We start from the raw sequence: 23,628 nt of genomic DNA, 5'->3' as shown, positions 1-23,628 counted from the left end.
TGTAATAGTCTTCACTTGGCAGTGGATTTCAAGTTTATAAAATAGGGGTAAATAATGGAAAAGTGCTACCCACCCTTTGGGCCTGGAAGACCAGGCAGTCCATCATCCCCTGAAGGGCCTGGGACACCTGGGAGTCCTAAGGGACCATGTGCCCCTGGCCGTCCTGGAACTCCTGGGAGGCCCTTCATTCCAGATGGACCAGGAGGCCCCATATCCCCTCGCTGTCCTTTCCAACCTGGGGCACCTGAGAAAAAACACAAGGACAACAACATGTGAAGACCGAACACTGGCTTCACACACGGGCAGGAAAGAAAGCTCCCGATAGCTTAAATTGTGTATCCGTTCCTATGAAACAAACAATGTTTATCAGCTAAAACCACAGTGGCAATTCTCCATCAGTCTCGGAACGTCTTTTTCTGGCTGCTATAAAAGGAAAGGCAGATTACTTGAATAAATATTTCCCAGTAGAGATACACGAATACTATAAAGAGCATTTTAAAAATGGAAAATGGGGAAGGGTGAAGAACAAAAATATTATTTGTATTTACTCTTGAAACCAATGGAAGTAAACTTTTCAGGTGTTTCCTGCAGCTCTGGCCAAGTAAACTTGGTCAGATTGTTCACCAGAGAGAACTGTAGAAATCACAGCAACATCATCTAGTTTTTACTGGTGCTAGAAATAAAGCTGTAGTGGCAGGGTTTGCCCCAATCTCATTTTGATCCATTCAGAGGGCATTTTGCTGCCATTTTTGGATAAATGCAATAGGATTTAAATAACAGGTGACAAACCAAATGGTGAAATGAAGATCACACTGGAAACAGCCCTCTAGCACCTTGGGTTGAGACACACTTCTTCCTGGGTCTCTTGAGCCCCTACGTGTCTTGCTGGGTGCACCAAAAATACAAGGTCCTGGCTGCTCTTTATGGGCTAGAACTGGGCTAGCTCTCAAGCTTGTGTGTGCTGCCCACGGATGACACAGCACCTGCCCCAGCATAAGGAGCAGGCTGTCCTGCCCGCGGCTATGAAGCAGCAGCTCCCCAGGCTCCGTGCTCCCTGCAGATCCTGGGACCCACTGTGCATGCAATGCAACATCCCCAAGCCCCACTTCGGTGTCCCCGTGAGACTAGGGTGACAAGGGGAAATGACCCGAACCACCAGGAAGCACATGCCACTTGCCATTCTAGAACAGGAAAGTCCTTCATCTCTGCTGCAGGGTCTTGGTTGTGCTGGTCCGTAAAAGAGCAGCAGGTGGGCTCATTCCTCCGGAAGTAGGGTCAAGTCCCAGACTCTTCACAGGGCTTGGTGCATGCTCACACTTACCTGGCCGGCCTGGAGCCCCGGGGACTCCCGGTGGTCCTGCTATCCCTGGGGCGCCTCCTTTGCAGGACTGACCAGGTGGACCTGGGATTCCTGGAAACCCAGCACTTCCCTCTCTGCCTCTGGGGCCTTTGAGACCTGGGAATCCCGGCCTGCCAGCTGGCCCTGAAATGATACAACGCACTCGTGACACTCTTGGTATGAAACTAGGGAGTCAGCCTGACGCAACAGGGGCATGCATAGCAATACCAGAAACAAGCATTTCCATCCAGCTCAGGGCTCAAACGAGTGAAGTCTCTCAAAGGATTTTCTTATCCTGGATGGTAGTGAGCTCCAAATGAATGGGAAAACCATGCATTACTAATAGAGTTACTTGTTATGGTTACGTAGGCAACAAAGAAGTTGCTTGGGCAAATTTAAACACCATGCAGTTCTTCTTGATTTTAATTAACCTCTCACATTACACCAAATCTCCACAGTGCTTACACACCCAGTTTGCAGTTTATGGATGTGCTTTTTGTAAGCTATTTCATCCCTTGAACTCTTAAATTTCTATATATTGGAAAGGCAGAGTAATAATTTTCAGGAAAGAAAATCAATCCCCCCATCATCCCATGCCCTAACCTAAAAATCTATTCTATTTTTCCATGTTTTCATTATACTTCTGTTCATAAGTTTACATCTTTTAAGTAGTAATCACAGCGCATAATTGTTGGATTATTTCACATTGCATATTAATCTGCAAATGTTTTCCATTTTGTTATAATCTTTATAATTTTAGTTGAAATAATTTTAGTTGAAAATAGCTGAATGGTATTCCTTTGAGTGTGTGTGTGTGTACTACTTAACTCTCTTTATTGTTCCCATTTGTTCATCTACTGTGGATAATACAAGAGTATTTTCACAATAACCTTTATTTTCTGCTGAACACTTTCCTTAGATACATTGTCATAAGTGAGAGAGTAGGATTACTAAGTCAAAATATTTTTCATTGACTCACAGAATGTATTCTCCTGTTACTTTCCAACTAATTGGGGTTTTGTATATGAATACTTTGACTTACCAACTACAGAGTAAGTAAGCTCCCTGGTGACAGAGAAGGTGACTTAATCCCCTGCCCTCCATTTGCCCTGTACTATGATACTATTGCGGATACCTAATAAATACTGGCCCATCTACTGCTCGAAAAGAACCAGAACAGTGTTTGTAAAAGTCTGGTCTGGGGTCCACTCTTGGTCACCATCACCCAAGGGGCTGGACTGCTGGGACCCAGCCAATTCTGATGTAATGAATCAAAATTCCTGAGACTGGGGCCCCAAAGATGATGATTTTAAGGATCCTTACCCAGGGTTACTGCTAAATACATTAAAGACTTGTACTGAGGATCCTGAGGAATCCTTAGTGATTTTGGAAACAGACGTAAGTCAGTGCCAGGGCCATCCTCCCACCTTCCTCACCCGCTGCCCCTGCTGGAATGAAAGTCCCTCCATCCTGTCACCTGTCCAAATAACACAGTGTGTCTGCCAGGGCCCAGCCCACAGCCAGCTTCCCTGAACACCATTGCACACTGCTCTGCCCCACTGAGCTGCCCCTCCTCTTGCAGCCTGTCCTCCTTCAACCTGGCCTCGGCAGTGGGCAGGTGACCCGGTGCCTGCTCCTTGGGCGTTTACAGTGCTCACACGCTATCCTGAGTCCGAAGCAGACAGATGTCCAGTAGCTGCTGAATCAACCCGAATGGACTGAGCCACAGTGAGCTGCCCTGAATTTGAAAACAACCCATAAAATATAAAGACAACGCTACAGATGCAAGTTCCTTGAAATGTGACCAGTGCTCATTTAGGAGGGAAGATACTTAGGGGGGAAATCTTGCATTCTAGATTTCTATGGCTAGATAGTCTAAATACTCTTCAGTGACCTGTTCCAGAGCTGAGCCAGCTTTATGGACCACAGGGACAGAGCGGCCCTCATACCTGAAAAGCCTGGACGTCCCGGGTCACCTCTGTGTCCTTTTGACCCTGGCACTCCTGAAAGACCTCTCTTGCCTGGGGCACCTGGTCGGCCATAGGCAGTGTCTCCCATGACTCCCTTCTGACCATTTGCTCCACGAGAACCAGGTGAGCCTGGGGGCCCGAGAACGGAGGACCCCTTTTCACCTCCAAAACCTGGATCGCCCACGTCACCACGAAACCCTATTGAAAAAAATAGTTTAAATTTTTAAATGTACAAATATAGAACCAATACAAATGGAAGGCTACTACTTTGATAAAAACACATTTTTTAAAAATACAAGAGTATTAACTAAAATTAAGAATAACTTACTAGGCAATGTTGCTTTGCCACCTTTTGTAAGAAAATACATTGTGATTTTGTATCTCCTAGAAGCCAACGATGTTTCCCTCATTGCTTTCATTCACTGACAGTCTGTCTGGACTGAGCAGTTTCTATCAAATAACAGACCAATAATAGGCTGGAACTCATGCTTCAGGTGGAAGGAGCCCTGAGAATTTACAAAATTACCAGCACCTAAAAGTTATCAAAACATAGCTAAGAGCTTAAGGTTTCAAGAAAAAACATCCCTCCCCCCCATTATGTAGGGCTCCCTGGGCCGTCTGCTTACTAAGCTCATTGAGTTTAGGAGGCATATACACATTCTTAAATGAAAAACACTTATTTACCAGGTGGACCAGGTATTTCTGATATTCCTGGTTTGCCACGCTGACCTTTTTGCCCATCCAAACACCTCAACCCCGGAGTGCCCCGAGGACCTGGAAATCCCTTTGGTCCTAAATAATAATAACAAAACACAGGCTCAATAAAACACAAATCAAATGAGAACAAAATCAAGTGATTTAAAAAGAATCTACACTGTCATTTTCAGAGTATTTCTACTTTATGTAAGTAATGATGTCGCCTCACCTGGTTTACATAATCATTTTATGAATCCTGTGCTCCAAGTAAGTGTTTCAAAGAGAGTGATTTTGTTAAAGCACTTTCTCAGAAGCCATACTTTAAAGGATTCTCCCTAAAAGCCTTTGAGACACATACCACCACTCCGATAAATCTTTTGGTGCCTTCCCATGCTCCGTCTCAACACAAATATTCGAGCAAACCTCCTCCTTGTAGGAGGAAGGAGACGGCAGCCAGCGTGTGGCCTGCTAAGAAACCACCAGGATAAAGGCCAAAATCTATTTCCCTGCACCTTATTATATGGCCCTCAAAGGAAGTATAGGCTAGAAGCACCTGCAAAAGGAATCGAGATTTTTTTTTTAAACGTTCTGTGATTTCTTACTGGAAGTTCTCTCAGCTAAAATAACTTTAAAGGAGGTATAACCGCCAAGTTAAAATTTGAGTGTTCACATCCCTTGAGGCTTGGAAAGAAGAATAGAGTAAAACTTACAATCACTAAGCACATTATCATTTTTCACTCTTGCGGCATAAGAAAAGAAAGAAGGTACAGTTTTAAAATTCTCAAAGGGCAGACATTTCTACTGATACGTGATCACATCAAGGTAAATTTTGTTGCACAGAAATTAAAAAAATAAATCAAACAACCCCACCTAGAGTATGTCCAAACCAGTAGACTTGAGCCCCAGTGTGACTTACCACAAATGCTGTTTTCCCAGAGTCCCTCAAAACCTGATGATAATTATCCTCACTAGTTGCCAGATGATTAACTATCGGTTCATCTGTCACCAGTTCCTTTACTCTGGGGAATGTGTAAAACAGCAATTTCTCATTGATCCTACCTGGAGGCCCATCAAATCCTGGGGGCCCTGGCCTCCCAGGGTAAGTGACGTTACAAGAAATTGTATCGCCTGGAATGAAAACAAACAAACAAACAAAGTGGCATTCACACCACCGATAACCCCACGTAAAGTGAATCTCAATGATAACTCAATCAAGATATTTTTTCATATAGTATATGTGGATTTCAAGGGAAAAGAAGACTCCCAAGTGTTCTTAGATCATCTGAACTACCTTTATTCTGAATTTTTAAAAGATGGGTCCTGAAATCTGAGCTTCAACTGTCAGACAGCTATGAACATAAGGGGAATAAGAAAAATCCCAAGAAGTTTCAGTTTTAATAGCCTAGGAAAAAAAAAAATAATGTATTGACAGGCCCAATGACACCCAATACAATGGAATCGGAAGACCTAGCAAATCATGAAGTAGGAGCGACATCGAACAGTGAGCTCAGAGGACTGGACTCCTGGTTTGGGGGTGGGAGGCCTGTGTAGATGAGGACACTCGGTGAGGTATTAATGCCAGTAGCCATTTCCGGAGGGCCTGCCATGGATCTGGGCCTTCACATGTATCGTCTCTTGGTTTTGTTAATGACTCTGCACTGTGGTCACTGTCATCCCCCCATTTTCACTGGTGAAGACAGGAAGACTCCAAAGCTTGGGCCTCTTGGTTCCCTCCCCCTTTGAAATGGAATATTTCTCTTTTATAAGAGAACAAATGGATTATAATGTATTGCTTCATATGCTCTCAAATCAAAAATGTATCAACTGAATAAAAATAATGTTAGATTCTGATGGGTCCAGAACCATAACCTTAAGCCTTATTGAGGACCAAATTATTGCCTATGTTTTCAAAGCAAGAACGAACGATACTATCTCAGTTCTAACACTTCACAATTAATAATGTAGCCTGAGGCATATGTACATATTACAAAGGAAAAAAATCTTAAATAAATCTTCCTCCAGCCTTTTCAAAAGCTTTCCGCTCTAATACTGCAAGTCACTTTACCGTTTAAATTCAGATAACTGTCAAATATATTTGAAATCCCTTCTTTGTTTTTCTTCCTAGAATGCTTACACACGGGTTTTCAAGGACAATGATGTATTTTTAAAATGAAGTATTAGTGTTTTTTATTAAGATACACTGCACTGTCTCAAAAGACTGTAAACAAATAGATATTTTGAATATGTATGTAAATTTAATACAGATTGCACGAGTTGGTACTGAGAAATGAATGAAAGGCAATTTTGGTATGCCAGACAAATACAGCAACAAAGACATTTTAGTATTTTAAGAATTTGTTTTAAATATTGATTGTGCTATAATGTTTTTATTTGTTAGACAACAATCAAGGTTTGAACAGCAGCTAGAAGGAATGTTATTTAGCGGTTCTAACCATAGCTATAATAACTTTGCCCAGGAGAGAGGATCACTTTAGCTTCCATTATTTCCCTTGCCATTCTGTAACACAAAACATTCAAAATTACCTTTCTGACCCTTCAAGCCCTCGAGGCCCCTCTCGCCAGGGCGGCCTGGAGCTCCTGGTGGCCCTCTCTCTCCTGGTGGGCCGGGAAATCCCAGACCTGGTTGTCCCCTAGGTCCTGCTCTGCCTGGGAGGCCCGGCGGTCCAGGAGACCCTTCATCACCTGGTAATGCGTCTTCATGATCCCCCTGGGAATGTTTGCATCATGAGTCAGTTAGCAATCTTTGCTAGTCCATGAGTTCAAAGCAGTCATTGTCATAAGCTATAGAAACACATAGAAAAACCTCATAATTCCAGGAGACTCAATAGCAAACGTAATTTTAAATGATTAACTCAGCTTCTTATTCATATTTTACATAAATATTTACAAACACTTATATGCTGGTGGGGGGGTTGAGCCTCAAATACAGAAAGCCATGTGTGTGTTATATGTTAAATATACTTGAGAAATTTTATGTGAGAACAACTCTCTGATACCAAAATAATGAAATACAGAAATATATAATTTGAGGGAGGTAGAAGGCTTACAAATTGAACAAATAAGTTCTTATGTATTTGAAATTGTTGTCCTGTATTCTTATGAGGAGACACAGGGATAGACTCTACCACCCTCCACATCTGCAGGCCAAGGGCTGACAAACACTTTCTGCTCCTGCTTAAGAATTTGACCTTTGCTTAATTGTCTAGTTTTGTTCCTCAGGCAACTTCATAAAAACAGGGTGTCAAGTACATCACAAGGCAGCATTGCTTATGGTAAAATCAATCCCCGCTGCAAAGCTTGCACCTGGTCTGGAAAACTAGAAAGATCTTTGTGGAGCCCTTGTTGGGGCTTCCTCGAGCAGTGGTTCCTGGAACTGGCAAGTTCCCCGTAGGGTCCCCGCAAGCTGTGCTCCAGTGGAGAAGAAGCCTCTCAAGCCCCGGCTGCCACCACGTCTGCCCCATGTGGGGCTCATCTCGTTCACTCCAAAGGAATGAACAGTTTCCAGGACTCTCACGGACAAGGAAGGCCTGATGTTCTCAATGGCAGGGAGCATGTCTAACAGAAGCAGCACGTGTGTTGGCGTAAGACAGACTGGGGTTTTGACTCTAGTTTAGCCTACTTGATAGGTAGGTGACCTGGAGTAACATACCCTTAGCCTCCATTTCTGATGGTAAAATCTGGAAGCGAATTGCTCTTCAGAAGACTGATGATATGCACGAAACACCTCGTTCAGTTCTTATGACATTGTAAGCAATCAAAAATGCCTCATGTACCCAAGATATTTTAAGTTCCTTAGCACTGGATCATGTCTCATAGTCTTTTCTTATGACTTGCGTTACCTACACATGGTCTCCACCCAAAACGTGTTTGAAAAGTGCAGAAATATCACTTGTCAGTGGGATTTCCCATCAGCCAATATGTAAAAATTCAGGGGATTTGCACTAGTTGACCCTCCCTTGCTTGCGACCTCCCCTCATGTGCCTCTTCATCTGGGGACAGAACCGAAGGTCATTATCAGGACCTGTGTTCTGTCCTCCGTCCTATAGAGTTAACTGAACAGGCCTGAGGTCACTGGGGGCTTCGTAGATGTGAGGGCCCCTGAAACAGATACACACCATGAGAATGATACAAAGACTGAAGACAGGACAGGGAGTCTTGCTATAACTAAACCATTACTCAGGATTTCAGACCATCTGCAATTACGCCACACCTTTTATAACAATCATCTTTTCGTGGCAGTCACTAGAAGGCAACTCTGATTTCTAGCACGTTGACACTTGACTGCATTATAGTTTTAAATTGAGAAGGGGAAAACAGAAGCTTCATGGCCATATAAGAAAAGGAAATTCGATAGCCAAAGAAGAATTATACATACTGGGGGGCCTGGATCCCCCTTTTTTCCAGGAAGTCCATCCTGACCATGTTGTCCCTCTTGTCCTGGAAATCCTGGGAGCCCATCAAGACCTCTTTCTCCTTTCTGCCCTGGAAACAAAGGCCAAAAGATATTCAAGCCTTCTCAGCAGCGGGTGAAGTAGAAGGAAACACAGGACAAAGATAAAAACAATGACCTTGCCTCTGCGTGGGCTGGTAGAGACGCCTCGGAGTGTCTCAGTTGACTACAGTCACACAAAAACAACCATGCAAAAGTCGGAGAGGAGAATGACAATTGCCAAACCCACTGACTCTTATTTGCCAGGGCGGCTGTGTGTGGAGGCACCAGTCACAACAGCATCTGCCCCTGCTTGTATGGCACCAAACATGGTGCCCCATCCCCTGGCAGTGGGGAATGGGGGGGGGGCAGTCTGTGGTTGTGCACTGCCCCCAGCCTAGTCCACTTCTTCTTGATTCTTTTTTTTTTTTTCAAACTAGAACTGAGAAGGTAGAGCTCTCTTTCTTTTTGTAAGAACTTGGAGCTTTTGGCAGGAAGGGCAGCATACCCACAGCCCAGGAAAGATAGTCTTGGGGAGAAATGCAGATGGTGTAATGAAAGATGCAAAATGCAGGAAGAATCTCCTGGATCCAGCCGTCCCAGTGCGAACCCTACATCTATTGCTTCAAATTTTGTTTGGGTGAGTCAATAAATTACTTTTTTTCTCTAAAATGACTTCAAGCTGGGTTTCTGTCTTGACCAAAATAGTCTTGATTAATACAGGATGCTATAATGCACTGGATAAACAGTAGGCAAGTCAAAGGTGGTCTTGTGTCAAACCCAGATTCACAATAATGAGGACTCGAATATGTTTTTTATGTTTTCAAATATGGGATAGAGGATTTGAGGCTCAACATTCTCACAAGAAATGGGAGGGGCAAGGAATATATTTTAAGCAATCTCAACAATCCTGAATCTTGTTAGAGAACTGATCTGTGGTCACAAGGGAAATGAATGCAAGAGGATGGTTCCTGTATCATTCATTGAATGGCAGGGAGCTACGTGATTGACTAGGCTCACCTTTCACTCTTGATACAACCATGTCACCCTTTTCTCCTTTGCTGCCAGGTGGTCCTGAGGCACCATGTTTCCCCTTGGTGAAAAATAAGAGGAACAAATCAGTTTAATTTTGATGAGGTAAAAGTTATGCATGTACATCTAATCTCTCTCTTCTTTCCTTCTAAATCACCTGTTCTAGATTCTGGTTTGGTACTCTTAGTATCATTCTCTTCCTTGCCCTCTAACATGGGTCCTACCTTACAAAACTGAGGCTCTTGATCTGCATTTAAAAGTTTGTGGACTCTGGAAAAGGTCTGTACCAGATTCAACAGAAATGTATACCAATATCAATTCCCTGGTATGGGCAATGTACTATGGTTATGTATGCTATCATGGGGGAAGCTGAATGAAGGGTCCATGGGAACTCTCTGCATGATTGTGCAACCTCTTTGGGTCAAAAATAAAATTTATCTCAAAATAAAATCTTTAACTATCTTGGGCATTTTAATGTAGAGTGTAGAGGAAAGAGGAGGAGGGTAGGTTAACCACAAGAGCTGCCACTAAAGCTGAAGGGAGAGGTTTAGCAACAAGTGTGTGATATTGCGGGAAGTTGATGAGCAAGAGGAGGGAAAATAAGAACCTTTGTTATAGTTCATATATTTCCTCTCTATAGCAAGTAAACAGCTAATTTTGGCCAATGGGCTCATCATCTTTTGACCTCCACATTGCTCTGAGACTCGACTATTTGGGTCATGGTTTTTATAAGCATTATGTATTATTAAATATTAATCCATGTCAAAAACCTGGAAACCTACCATCAGTATATTAGAGTGGCCAAGCATCATAGTAAACACAGCTACAGAAACACCATACATAGCTTAAGGTTACTTATCCCATGATCTCAAAAATCAAGAAACTCTAAATCAAGAATTTAGATGGAGGTGAAAATGACTGAGCAAACAATTCTTCTCTCACAGAGATGCCACATTGTCTTATTTTCATACAGTCTAACAACATGTTCATGCAAGCTTAATTACCTTCTTAACAGGCACTTTATAAGCAGTTAACTACTAAGAGAAGAAGGTGCCAGTAGAGATAAGCATAATGGCAGTATTAAGCAGTAAGAATGAAGAAGAAGCCAAAACCCTATGCAACAGGCTTAAAAACCCAAATGGCAAAAATGCGTGGGAGCCATTTGATGTAGAGAAAAAGCATTTCCACGCACCCCCTCGAAACCCCCAGAAGCATCACTATAGTATAGCATACTGTGTAACAATGTTTATGAGACACCAAAAAGGTGGGTGGAACAAATTTCCAAGTAGAAATAGCTGGATTAGACAGGAAAGGAACTTTAGAAATTATAAAGTGCTAATATGGGTTGAATGTTGCTTTAATTCTTAATTTTCCTGTATATGCTATGTCGTAAGTGACAACCAGACAGGGCCAAAGTATTCAGTCCAAGAGGCAGATAATGATAACGTCCTTCTGATAAACTATCAACACATAAAACCATTCACTGAGCTTGTGAACCAAGTCCACTCCAGAAGGCCAATGCCGGTGGAGTGCTCCTGGGAGTCTGAGCAGTTTGTTAGTTAGCACGTTGGAGATTTAGAATGTACTCTCAATTGCTCTAATGCTCTGCAGATACAGAATTTGAAGCACTAGAGTCAGATCACAGACTTAGGTGAGCTAGTAAGGAAAAAAAGTGATAGCCAGCACTTATTTTGGAATTCACTAGAGAGACATTTACTGAGAACCTAAAGTGCCAGGCTTTACTTGGACACAACAGATAACAGCAGGTAAGGGATTCAGATGAGAGGTCCAAACTCGAGATACAAACATTGGCTTTGCCAGGTTTTTCGTGATATTTCGTGCACAGAGTAGATGGATCTGTTTTGAAATGGTTCGCATCCGCTGACCGTTATAAGTGACTCGAGTTGAGGAACAACCTTTCAGCTACTTGGCTGCTCAGAACAAAGTCACTGCCCCATAGGGCACTCCTCTGAAGGCTAGACAGTGCCCACCTGTCCCATCGTTATTGAAGAGCCTTCATCCCGGGATGACCTGGAGCCTAACCATCAGCCCCAATGTGCTCTTTTCCATTTTCCCCAGGGAATGCCATGAAAATAGGGCTCCAGTCTGAAAGCCTTAAGTGAGGGTGACAGTTAGGCTCTCCTTGTACCACCCTTGACACCCGTGCAAAGCAAATGGTAGGTTTCCAGGTTTTTGACATGGATTAATATTCAATAATACACATTACAAGGACACAACAGATAACAGCAGACCATCTTGCCTTCGTGGCACTTAGATTCTTAGTGAAACAAATGTTGAATCTAAAAGATTCTTGGGCCAAAGGTTCCCAGCAGCTGTGGGATCAAGAGCTACTTGTCACTGTTCTAAGATCTGAGATCACTAAATACATGTGTTAATACAACCACAAAATCTCAGCAGCAATAAAAGAACCCCTCTCCGCCAGGCATGTACCGGTTGTTTAAAACATGGTCTACATTAGGGACTTTAGCCACAGAGGCTGAGGGGCCGTGCCTACCAAGGGAAGCAGATGGATGGACTGCGTGGGGACATGAGCACCCAGCCCTACTCCCACAGGCATGGCCACCTCTCAGCTCCTGGAAACTGTAGGAATGCACTGACCCTGTGTTAATGAACTTCCAATCTCTCAAGGGTAGCCATAAATCTTATTAATAATACAAAAACAAATACCACAAAGGCAAAATCAACATGCCAGTGGATCAGATTTAGCCCATGTCAGTTTGTGACCTTTGGTTTGCTCTGCACCTCACTGGGGGCACTGACCCTGGTTGTTCACTGGTGTGTATACCTTACAGTCCTCAAAATATACTGCTGAATTGAATCCTTACCAAGAAGCCTGTAAGACAGGTGTCATTATATCCATATTATAAATGAGGCACTGAAGCTCAAGAAGACTGTAGAGCTCACCAATGTCATAGTTGGGATGTGAAGGTGGGTCCACGTGCCCCTAAGGCCCCGTGCCTTGCACTATAGCATCTCGGTGGGAAACCCCCATCCTCAGACTATGGTGATAAATACAAAGCACTGGTCTAACCACAGAAAAAATTGCAAAGAATCTAAACCTACTTTTCTTTTTTCTACTCTCCTACCCATCTGTGGCTGCTGAGGCCAGGGACCAGATGCTGAGAGAGGACATGTCAGGGGAAGTGAGAGCACCCACAATGATCACCCGTGGCTCCTCTGTGCTCTCTCCTTCTACCCATTCTTCTCCCTCCACCATTTTTCCTTTCATGGTGCCCATGCTATGGACCTAGTCCCTCACTATGACCACCCTGTGATGAATTTAATGCAGAGAAGTCGTATGGACAGAATCAGACACAGAAAAAGGACGTTAGAAATAGAACCTCCCCAAAGAGGTGAGCCCTAGAGCAAATGAATTGCAGAAAGCTCAGCCAGGACAACCCTGGATGAACTAGTCATTCACACTAAAAGATGTTAGCCCTGAGAAGCAACTCAAGAGGAAGCCACAGAAATATTTTAGAGCCAGTATACGCTTCATTAAGAAGATTAAGTACCAACATAAAAAAATGACTATGCTAAAATATTTAATTAAAAAAGCAGCAATAAAATACAAAGTACTTAACAGCTGCAGCCATGTTCATTCAACACACATGCATTAAGGAATTAGCTTCTTGCTGAGTGGACTTTGCCAGGGTGCTTTGCACGGGTGTCAAGGGTGGTACAAGGAGAGCCTAACTGTCACCCTCACTTAAGGCTTTCAGACTGGAGCCCTATTTTCATGGCATTCCCTGGGGAAAATGGAAAAGAGCACGTTGGGGCTGATGGTTAGGCTCCAGGTCATCCCGGGATGAAGGCTCTTCAATAACGATGGGACAGGTGGGCACTGTCTAGCCTTCAGAGGAGTGCCCTATGGGGCAGTGACTTTGTTCTGAGCAGCCAAGTAGCTGAAAGGTTGTTCCTCAACTCGAGTCACTTATAACGGTCAGCGGATGCGAACCATTTCAAAACAGATCCATCTACTCTGTGCACGAAATATCACGAAAAACCTGGCAAAGCCAACATTTGTATTTTGAGTTTGGACCTCTCATCTGAATCCCTTACTTGAATATCATCTCACTACCTACTCAACACCTCGACTGATCTAACAGGCACCTCAATTTTTTTTTTTTTGAAGATTTTATTTATTTGACAGAGAGAAACACAGCGAAAGAGGGAACACAAGCAGGGGGAGTGGGAGAGGGAGAAGCAGGCTTCCCGCCGAGCAGAGAGCCTGATGCGGGGCTCGATCCCAGGACGCTGGGATCATGACCTGAGCTGAAGGCAGACGCTTAACGACTGAGCCACCCAGGCGCCCCAACAGGCACCTCAAATTTAAGACGTTACCAATAATACTGCTTCCTTCCCCCCATTGCACATCGACACCTCACATTGTCTTCCCCATTTGGGCCTCAGCCTTTACTTTTCTTCTAATATCCCGTGTCTAGCCTAACAGCCCATCTAGTAGCACTGTCCTCAAAACATCTTGAGAATCTGACCACTTCTCGGCATACCCAGCACCAACATGTTAATCTGTCTACCATCACATTTCACCAAGATTACTGTAATCATCATCCAGCTCATCTCCCCACTTCTTCCCTTGTCCCCTGTGATCTGTTCTTACCAGCGCTATCAGAGTGATCCATTTGAAGCTAATGTCAGATTATGTCTCTCTCTTCTTAAAACTTTCCACTGTCTGTCCCATGTCATCCAGAGCAAAAGCTCAAATCCAACCCACCTACCAAACCCCATGCTCCACAGCCCCTCCTAACCTCCAGCCACTCCCCTGAGTTCATCTCCTCCAGCTCTGCCCCTCAAGCCACACTAGATGGTGATGGCCTTTATCATCATCATCCATAAACACTCATCTATTTGTTACATAGTGTGTCTCCACCCAACCCCTGGAGTCCCCAGGAGGGCAGAGACTGTGTTCTGCTCCTTATTGTATCCCCAGCACCTAGAACGGCACCTGGAACATAGTAGGTCTTCAATAAATATTAGTTTGATGAATGAATGAATGAATGAATGAATGAATATAGATGATTTTTTGGGTCATTAATATACATATATATATAGGTTCAAAACATAAAATATATATATCACACCATACATCAGAAAGAAGGACAGTTGAATTTTATCTCTATCTGTCTCTTTCAACTAGAAAGTTTGTTACTGATAAGAGCTACTCACTGGTGGTCCTGGAGATCCTTCAGCTCCAGGAGGGCCTGGGTGACCTTTCTCTCCAAGCCACCCAGGGAGCCCCAAGTCTCCCTTACTACCCTGCCTCCCAGGAAGTCCCGGAGGTCCTGGTGGGCCCATGGGACCGGGCTCACAGGCACAGAGCCCCGTGTTTCCTAGACAGAGGATAAAAGGCAGCTTTGTCACATCTCCTGCATAAAACCCCAAAAAGCCTTTACTAAACAAAACCAGAAATGAAATAAGAACAAAAGGTTCTGATAATGTGTGACGTGGGGGCATGGGGCACTGTGCAGGGGCTGCTAGGCATGGTCTGTGTGGGGCAGATATATCATTTTTAGACAAATGGGGTATTTGGGGTCTTAAGAAACCCATCCTGACAAACTCTAGGGGGAAAGTTGATATCCAACTCTACCAAAGAAACTTTAAAAAAGCGATCTTATTTTTTAAAGTGTGAAAATCTTTTATTCAGTTTCTACTGAAGAAACAGAAAAAAAAATGGGTTGGAGCATAAACTCTAAACAAATAAACAAACTAATATGTGAAAAAGGACTATTGAGTGCATTGCGTATTATAATTGATAATTCACTACAATGCATTTTCTAATCATTGGGACTTTCAGTCTAAAAGAAATGCCTTTAGGATAGTCGAACTCAGCTGTGTTTATGCTCTCATACCCACCTATCTCAGATGGTCAAAAAGGCATTAAACAACCTTTAGGGTGGAGAAACCTAAAGCCAGAGACATTTGATGTGTCTGGGAAATATGGACCCACAGAGAGAAAGGGAAATAAAAGATCCATACTATCCTATCTCTGCTTTTTCAAGGAATAAAAAGGACCTCATGAAACAAGTCACCACTCTGAGGCAAATTTCACAGCAGGCAAGTGTCTCCTGTAGACTCTCAGATAGAAGGACTTGATTTTGTGATATGCAACTAATGAATCATTGATCAATGCATCAAAAACTAATGATATACTACTATATGTTGGCTAATTGAATTTAAATAAAAATAAATAAATAAAATTTTAAAAAGGAGAAGAAAAGAAGGACTTGACTTCTGGTAAGTTCTAATCACCTCATAAGCACATAATGAAAAGGAATGCTCACAGGGGTAAGTAAGGCATATAACGCGTCAAAGTGAAGTGGCGCATTGCTCACATCATAAATGCCCCCAACCCTCCGTATGCTGCAGTCTTCTGGAAATCCTACCTTTGATGCATACTTGCCTTTTTCTCCTTTTGAGCCTCTTCTTCCTGGAGGACCCACTTTGCCTTTTATTCCTTGTGGTCCAGGGTGTCCAACACTACAATATATAACTTTACAGTAGGGAAGGGGGGCGAGAGAATCACATAGTCTCTGTGAATGTCTTCTAGAGAACAAGTGGGAGTGCCTCTTGCACTCCCATCTTCCTCTCAAGCCCACCTTGTTTCCACTCCTTCCCCATGATTCTTTCTTTCTGATAGAAGAACATATATATACAAATAGATCATACAAACGTCACAGCATATTCCTGCTACCACACCACCAATAAAGCCATCCTACTCTCAATCCCAACTTAGTGGGTGGCAGAGCAAGGCAACGGACAACAAAACAAACAAACCAAATCAAACCAACAACGAACAAAACAAACAAAATAACTGTATGACAAGGATCTTTTTCTCCTCCAATTATGAATAATTACCAAATTAAAGAAAGCATAACACATAGCTCATAGAAGTATAAATCCAGAGACATCTGATTAAAGGTGACATTAAACACAAACAATAAATTCCTTATTCTTCCCAAATCCCAGTAACATAGCAAATAGTACAGGAATATTATAAAAATGCATAAGCCTGCAGGACAAAGAAAAGGGGACAGAAAACAACAGCAAAAAAATATGAGAGAACCTAGCAGACCCTGAAAAGCTGACATCTAAGCAGGCTGTGGGGAAAGGCAAAAAAGAGCACAATTTACATGAGAAATCTCTCCCAGACTTCAGGAATTGGCCCCTTTTTTTTGAAAGAGAGAGAAAGAGAGCATGTGCATGGGAGCAGGGGAGGGAGGAGCAGAGAGAAAGGGAGAGAGAGAATCTTCAGCAGACTCCATGCCCCACACAGAGCCCAATGCAGGGTTCAATCTCATGACCCTGAGATCATGACCTGAGCTGAAATCAAGAATTGGATACTTAACTGACTGAGCCACCCAGGTGCCCCAGGAATTGGTACCTTGAAGTAGAATAACAGTGATGCCTCAATCTGAATGACTGGTTAAAGAAACAGTTCAATCTTAAGATCTCCTTCTCAAAAATTACAGCAGTAACCGTGACCCCTCAGAACTGGAGGTAACCGACAACATAGCAAGAAGAAAACTTTGAAGTAAACTATAAAATTTAAAAAGTAGATGAAAGAAGGCATTTCATCCCTAAAACATGAACAGATGGCTACAAAAGAAAACATCAAAACAATAGCAACAACAAAACCCTAAGAAATTAAAAAAAATTATTATGAAAGCAGAAATTGAAAAATTCTAGAGCAGAGTTGTAAGATGGAGTTGGGGAAGTCTACTAGAAAGTGTTACAGAAAAATATAAAGGTGAAGAAGAATAAGGATGAGAGAAAGAGACACGTAGGGTGGATTCTCTAACAGGCAAATGTATAGAGTCCAGAAGGAGAAAACTGAAGATATGAAGTATCTTCAGAGAAACACTTCAAGAAATTTTTATTTTATTTTATTATTTTATTTTTTTAAATTTTATTTTATTACGTGTTAGTCCCCACCCGGGTTGCCTGGATCCCCAGGGCTGCAGGGACCTCCGGGATCAGATGATCTGATCATCTTCTATGGAAGGAAGTCAAAAGATTAGGCTCAAACTCAAGAATGAAAAAAACAGTGGGGCACCTGGGAGGCTCCGTTGGTTAAGCGACTGACTCTTGATTTCGACTCAGGTCAGGATCTCAGGGTCATGAGATTGAGCCCCACATGGGGCTCCATTCTAGGCATGGAACCTGCTTAGGATTCTCTCTTTCGCCCTCTGCCCCCCCCAAAAAAAATTAAGAAATAGCAATACAAGTACATTGAAGGTCACTAGAAAGTCAAATAACAGAAAATCCAACTACTTGTGTGAAAATAATGTCCCCTGGGGAGGAAGGAACAGGAGAAGGTTGCCTGGGATGGAAGTTCTTCATAGAACTGTTTGATTCTCAAGCAGTCCATCTGTACCTCTGATAAAAATTAAAACTACACTTAAAAAATAAAAATCATATCCACTTACAAAATTCCGTAATTCACACTTAAATGCTCAACCAAATATTTTCATATGCTGTAGCTGATGTGATATCCAACATCAGTCTACTTTTTAGTATTATTAATAATACTAACTTGGCTCATGAAATATCAGATAATTTTTAAAAATATTTAGAAAGTCACATTTTCTGCATGACACTGCAAATATCACATGCAACATAAATGCCAATGAATGTGAACGAGGAGCACTTTACCATCTGATCCCGGAGGTCCCTGCAGCCCTGGGGCTCCAGGCAACCCGGGTGGTCCTGGGTTCCCTGGCTTTCCTGGACTGGATTCAGCTCTCCCAGGGATACCAGCTGCGCCTGGAAATCCCGGATGACCAGGAAGCCCTCTTGGCCCAGGAGGTCCCATCACGCCTCGAAGAGAAATCAAGAATTAAAACCACATATATCTCTCAGAGTAAACTCTTGTTTAGAAGAAATGAAAATCAGTACATTCTTCCTTAGGCTGTAAATACTTTTAAAGGAAAAAAAAAATGTACTTCAAAATGACTTAATATCCCAGCCATAAAAATACCTTACCTTCTTTGAAATAAGCACACAAATGGAAACAGGTTTGAGGAATCAGATTTTCTTACTTTTCCCCTATTATTTAGGGTTATTGGGGGAAAATACATATTATTTAATTAAAAATACTATTTTTTAATCTTGCCACTTTGATAATTTGGTTAAAAATAATCTGAATGAACATATTAGCACATGTAGTAAATAAAAATACAGACTCATGTATCATCTATGCGAGACATAGAATACCATACCTTTCATAGCAACCTAGGTTGGTGGGGAGGCAGAGAGGTGCTGGATTTGAACCCAACCTCTGTCTCTCCAGCCACATGTACTTAAGTAAGTTACTGAACTTCTCTACTCATCTGTATTTACCTCAGAGGCTTGTTATGAGGAATAAATAAAATAATTCACGTAAGGACCTTAGTGCAATAGCTGGTAATTGCACACGCTCAAGGAATGCTGAGATGTTCAGTGTGTTCAGAGGTCAGAGTGAGTCAAAGCTAAATCCTGCTTTCCTGTGGCATCCAACCCCCTTGCTGGGGACTTTGGCTAAAGACAGCTCGAAGCCTTCCTATGAGAGTGACCACTTCTCACAGCTCCTTCTTCCTGAGCATGAATCTCTCAGTGGAAGACCGTAGTTTTCAAAGATGGCCACCATGGTAGCTCTTCTCCCTCACACTGTTGTAGAAGCTTGATGCTCTCCTAGCAAGAGGTGACATGTCCCCTTCCCCTTGAATGTGACAGCTTTTCGTGATTGGACTAATGAAGTACAACAGGAGTGACACTATATATATAAGGTCAAGGTTAGGTCATTAAAGATGATTCAGCTTCTGTCTTGTGAGCTGAAATGCTTGGGATTGCAGGCCTGAGCCACCATGGAAGCAGTATCACTGCTCTGAAGCCACCATGCTATAAGGACGCCTAAATAAGTACAGAGCAGGACAGAGAGGCCATGAGACTACATGAAAGGTAGAGGACAGAGACGCCCAGCCAGTCCTCACGTTCTGGTTCCGGCCATTACGTGGCTGCCACCATAGGAACATCTCTATCTAGAATTGCTCAGCTTAGCCCTTCCTGAACTCTTGAACCACAGAGTGAGGGGTAATAGGCTGGTTGTTGTTTTAAGCCACTAAGGTTTGGGTAATTTTTTCAGCAATAGACAACTGAAACCCTGTCAGTAATCAGTTAAGTGGCACTCTAGCCAAATTAGCCGCATTCATTATTGTGTGCATGTGCTGGGTCTTTACATACACTTTCAAACGTTATCCTTACTCCTCAAACAATCCTGCAAAAAGTTTGTACCTTATAGATAAGGCACAGAAAATTTAGGCCACACATGAGTAATAATAATAGCTAACATTCTGGAACTGTATACATATTACTTCTTTCAACCCTAACGAGAACTGCCCTCTGAGGATGAGAAAACTGAGGCACAGAGAGGTTTAGTAAATGCCCAAGGTCACACAGTTTGTATGCAGTAGAACGTGGAATGATTTTAGACCATAGTGTAAATGCATATCTATTTCAGTATACTACATGAAGTGGGGCAAGGCTGGGATTCAGTCACAGGTACCGAACTCCAAACTCCTGCTTATCTCATGGTAAATACTTCAGATGATTATAAAATATGTATAATAAAGGCTATAGACATTGGTGTACTTAAGTGAAACGTGCTCCTGTGGACTTGGCTGCCATCTTGTCTTCATGTCACTCCTAAGACCTGTCTCCAAACCCCTACGGTCATTGGATGGACCTGGATGCTACCTGGTATCTTGTCCCGGTGCCATGGAAAATCCTCAACCACCTTTCAACAGGGAAAATGGGTTACAGTGTCTGGCATATAGCAGCCCTGACCACCCATGAAATCAATTAAGTTGTGGCCAGCATTAAAAATTTTTTTTCAAAAGAAAAAAGTGGCACAGAAAATATAATATATCATACACAAAAAGGTATTATTTTGTGAAATTTGTGTTTCTTTTTTTCTTTTGAAATTTGTATTTTAATCGTATGTGTATGTGGATACATGTATGTGTGTGCAATGCAATGTAAATGCAATATAATATAAAATGTATTTTTTATAATGGGTTGTAGTCAAGATTTGAAAGCCACTGGGTTAATTCTTTTTAAAAATCTTGTGGACATAAGAGTCTTTCTATTACATTTGGTTTTCAGTCCGCTAGAGATATGTGTTGCTTACTCCCACTGGGTTTTTATTTCAATCTGTTGGAACCCCTATTTTATTATGAACAAGCCCGAAAGGAGATATCTAAGACCAGGTGCTAATGATTCCTGACCAGCTGAGTACTCTCTCTATGACTTTTATAGTCCTTGGTCAATTAAGCCAAGGCCACAGTATCTACAGTTAAGTCAACTAAACAAAGCTTTGCCCCCCTTTGTAGTGGGTTATCAGATCCCACAAAGTGGAAGCTAGAATCGGGGATAGTTAAAGAACTTGGTAGTTAACAGATGAATCTCAGGAAACTTCTTACTCCTTCTCAGTAAATATAACAAGAGACACAGACTGGATAAAATTACATCTATTCAAGACTCTCTCTTCGCATGTTAAATCAGTTCTCCTGAGTTCACAGAATGCAAATATCCTCTAAACTTCTATTCCTAATCTTACTTGGGAATATCAGTCAGCACAGCACTTGAAGGAGTTCAAAGTCCTCTATCAATAGGATTCTTTCCCAGGCTCTTCCTCCACTATTACCATGAGCTCTAAGGTGTTTTTGCTTGGTTTGTTTGTTTTTGGAGGGGGTGCGGATTTGGCGGGGGCGGGGGAGGGGGGGGGAGGTGAGGACTTTTGTTTTGGTTTTGGTTTCTTAACTAAGGCTGAATCACATTTCATTTTTTAAATTTTTTAATTAATAACATTTTTAAATTCATAATCTGATTTGCGCCTTTCTCATAGGAGAGGAACTCAATTTTAACGAACAGATGTCGACAGGGAGAGCCTTCCAAGAGGGTTTTAAGACCTGAGAAAACATTCTACCCTGGCACCCATTTCCAAATCTTATCTGCCTGTGACAATCTTGCGGGATGCTTCTTACCCACACATATTCCTCACCTCCCCGCCGCCCCGAGATGCTGACTGAATATTTCTGAGGTGCAGTTGAGGAGCCTGGCTTTCTTCCAAGGAAGCCACTCATTGGTTTGAGTTCAGTGGCTCTTAAGTCCAGCTGTCCATTAGAAATAGGAGGTGCTTTTATAATAGCAGACACCTAGATCCACGTCCCAGAGAGCCCAACATGCTTGGTCTGGGGGGCGGGACAGTCATGAGTTTTTCTGAAACGCTCCTAGTTGATCTCAGTATCAGCTAGAGTTGAGGATGAGGATGTAGGAAACCTGGCGTACAAGAGCCAGGAGAGTTCTACCTGCACAGTCCTCCCCTGGTGGACCGGAGGGGCCGGGAGGACCAGGTGGTCCAACAGACCCCGTTTCTCCGTAGCGGCCAGGGTGCCCCGGATCCCCTGGAGGGCCTGCCCAAAACAACAACACATGTCAATATAATAACTATATAATTACATTTTAAAATTCACACACAATTACTTCTTGTAAGACTTGGTTAAGCACAACTAAGAGACTGTTCTTGCGATTTCTCCTGACATTTAAAAAAAAAAATGCAGGATCTCAAACTAGAACCCCCTTCTTCAGCTGCCCCTGCTCTGCAAACACATGAACTGGGGGAAGCACTGTCTCTCTCAGTGATATGGGTCACTTTTTTCTTGGAGGCAGCATCTCGGTAGGTCTTAATCAAATGGTTTAGCAATTTAAAAAAACCCTACTTTTGGAAAGGTGAGATAACAGTTTCTGCATCCTAAAATCACATTTGGAGTCGTATGCCCATAGAGATGATTCAGATGCACCTATCTACTGGCACCTGTAAATTATACATTCTTGCCAAAATTAATGTATTTAGCATACCAGGTATGCAATGTACAGAAATACTGGGCCAGACTCTTCTGTCAGGGCACCCAAATCCCATTTCCTAATAATTTATGAAGGAAGCAAACTGAACACAAACCTTTGAGTGGAAGAGATGGAGTTACCAAAACCCCCGGTGGTCCTGGGTACCCACGGTCTCCGGGATCCCCCTGAAATCATTCATTCATATGCTTTTCTTAGAAATATTAGTATTTTTCTCATGCTGCCCATAACTATTGGAAGGAACAAGAGTGCATTCATATAAGAAATGAAGATTATAGGCTGACTGGAAACATGAATGGTTCATGGAGTTCTGGGATAACAAAGGCACCCAGCCTCCCACCTACAAGCAGAAGATGACCAACTGACAAAACTCTCACAAAAGAAAAAAAATTAATTCCCAAAAAACGATTTCATGCTCATAAATTAGATACCTCTGAAACCATGAAGCTTCTTTAGATGTCCTATGAGCATTCACGTTGAACTTGGCACTCTAGGACAAATAGTCTATTCACCTATAAAACCTGAATCTACATCTTATTTTAACAGCAAATATTGTTCCCCTCAACTGTGTCCCCTTACTGCCACCATGGCTTGTCCTGAGCAAATGCTGGATGTGAGGTCACAGAGGTACAAAGGAAAGACAAAAAAAAAATGCACTAGAAAAAGTCAGGAGCTCTCCACTGCTCCATCTGATTATAATCCTCATGGAATTCTTGAAACTTCTGTTACTATTCACCTTCAAAAGGTTGAACACTTTCTCAAATGCAAAACATAATCATTACAACATGCACTGGAATAATACATATACAATTAACTCTGTCTCTTTTAAAAGTTATGTTTTTGAATGATTCAAGTATTTTTTAAAAGGAATTAGTTAACATAAGGGATACAGAATTTTATCAGGCTGTACCCAAATACACCTGCCTTTTTACCTTTGGGCCAAAAAATCCAAATGATCCAGGCTCTCCAAACAGTCCTGGTTCCCCCTACAAATAACCACAAACATGCCTTTAAAAGAAAAATCTGGCTGGGTGACAAATTATCTCATTCTTGTTTAATTTGAATGACACATACTCACTAAGATTCTGTGCAAAATCTTAACACTGCTTTTGGGTTGTATCAGACAGTTTTGGGTGTTAGTTTTTGCATCTACAGCTAGATTCTGCAATTTGCAAAATAAATGTGTCTCCTTTTCCAATTAGTGT

General features: G+C 42.3%; 1 protein-coding gene across 1 annotated transcript in view; it reads right to left on the bottom strand.

Annotated features, from left to right (window-relative positions):
* COL4A4 (collagen type IV alpha 4 chain) overlaps positions 1–23,628 on the bottom strand; it is a 120,993-nt gene that overhangs the window by 41,683 nt on the left and 55,682 nt on the right. Inside the window, exons 18-31 of the mRNA XM_032401003.1 lie at positions 23,356–23,409; positions 22,521–22,590; positions 21,871–21,975; positions 18,179–18,343; positions 15,927–16,016; positions 14,693–14,856; positions 9,476–9,548; positions 8,402–8,508; positions 6,550–6,733; positions 5,065–5,133; positions 3,994–4,101; positions 3,289–3,507; positions 1,322–1,483; positions 74–244 (exon numbers count right to left, since the gene is read on the bottom strand). Of these exons, the coding sequence (XP_032256894.1) occupies positions 74–244; positions 1,322–1,483; positions 3,289–3,507; positions 3,994–4,101; positions 5,065–5,133; positions 6,550–6,733; positions 8,402–8,508; positions 9,476–9,548; positions 14,693–14,856; positions 15,927–16,016; positions 18,179–18,343; positions 21,871–21,975; positions 22,521–22,590; positions 23,356–23,409 (1,741 nt within the window). The remainder of the gene's footprint in view (positions 1–73; positions 245–1,321; positions 1,484–3,288; positions 3,508–3,993; positions 4,102–5,064; positions 5,134–6,549; positions 6,734–8,401; positions 8,509–9,475; positions 9,549–14,692; positions 14,857–15,926; positions 16,017–18,178; positions 18,344–21,870; positions 21,976–22,520; positions 22,591–23,355; positions 23,410–23,628) is intronic.

Source organism: Phoca vitulina, unplaced genomic scaffold (genome assembly GCF_004348235.1).
Source record: "Phoca vitulina isolate PV1807 unplaced genomic scaffold, GSC_HSeal_1.0 scaffold1, whole genome shotgun sequence".
Taxonomy (NCBI): domain Eukaryota; kingdom Metazoa; phylum Chordata; class Mammalia; order Carnivora; family Phocidae; genus Phoca; species Phoca vitulina.
The sequence above is the reverse complement of the archived record's forward strand: the minus strand, read 5'-3'. Positions and strand labels throughout refer to the sequence as shown.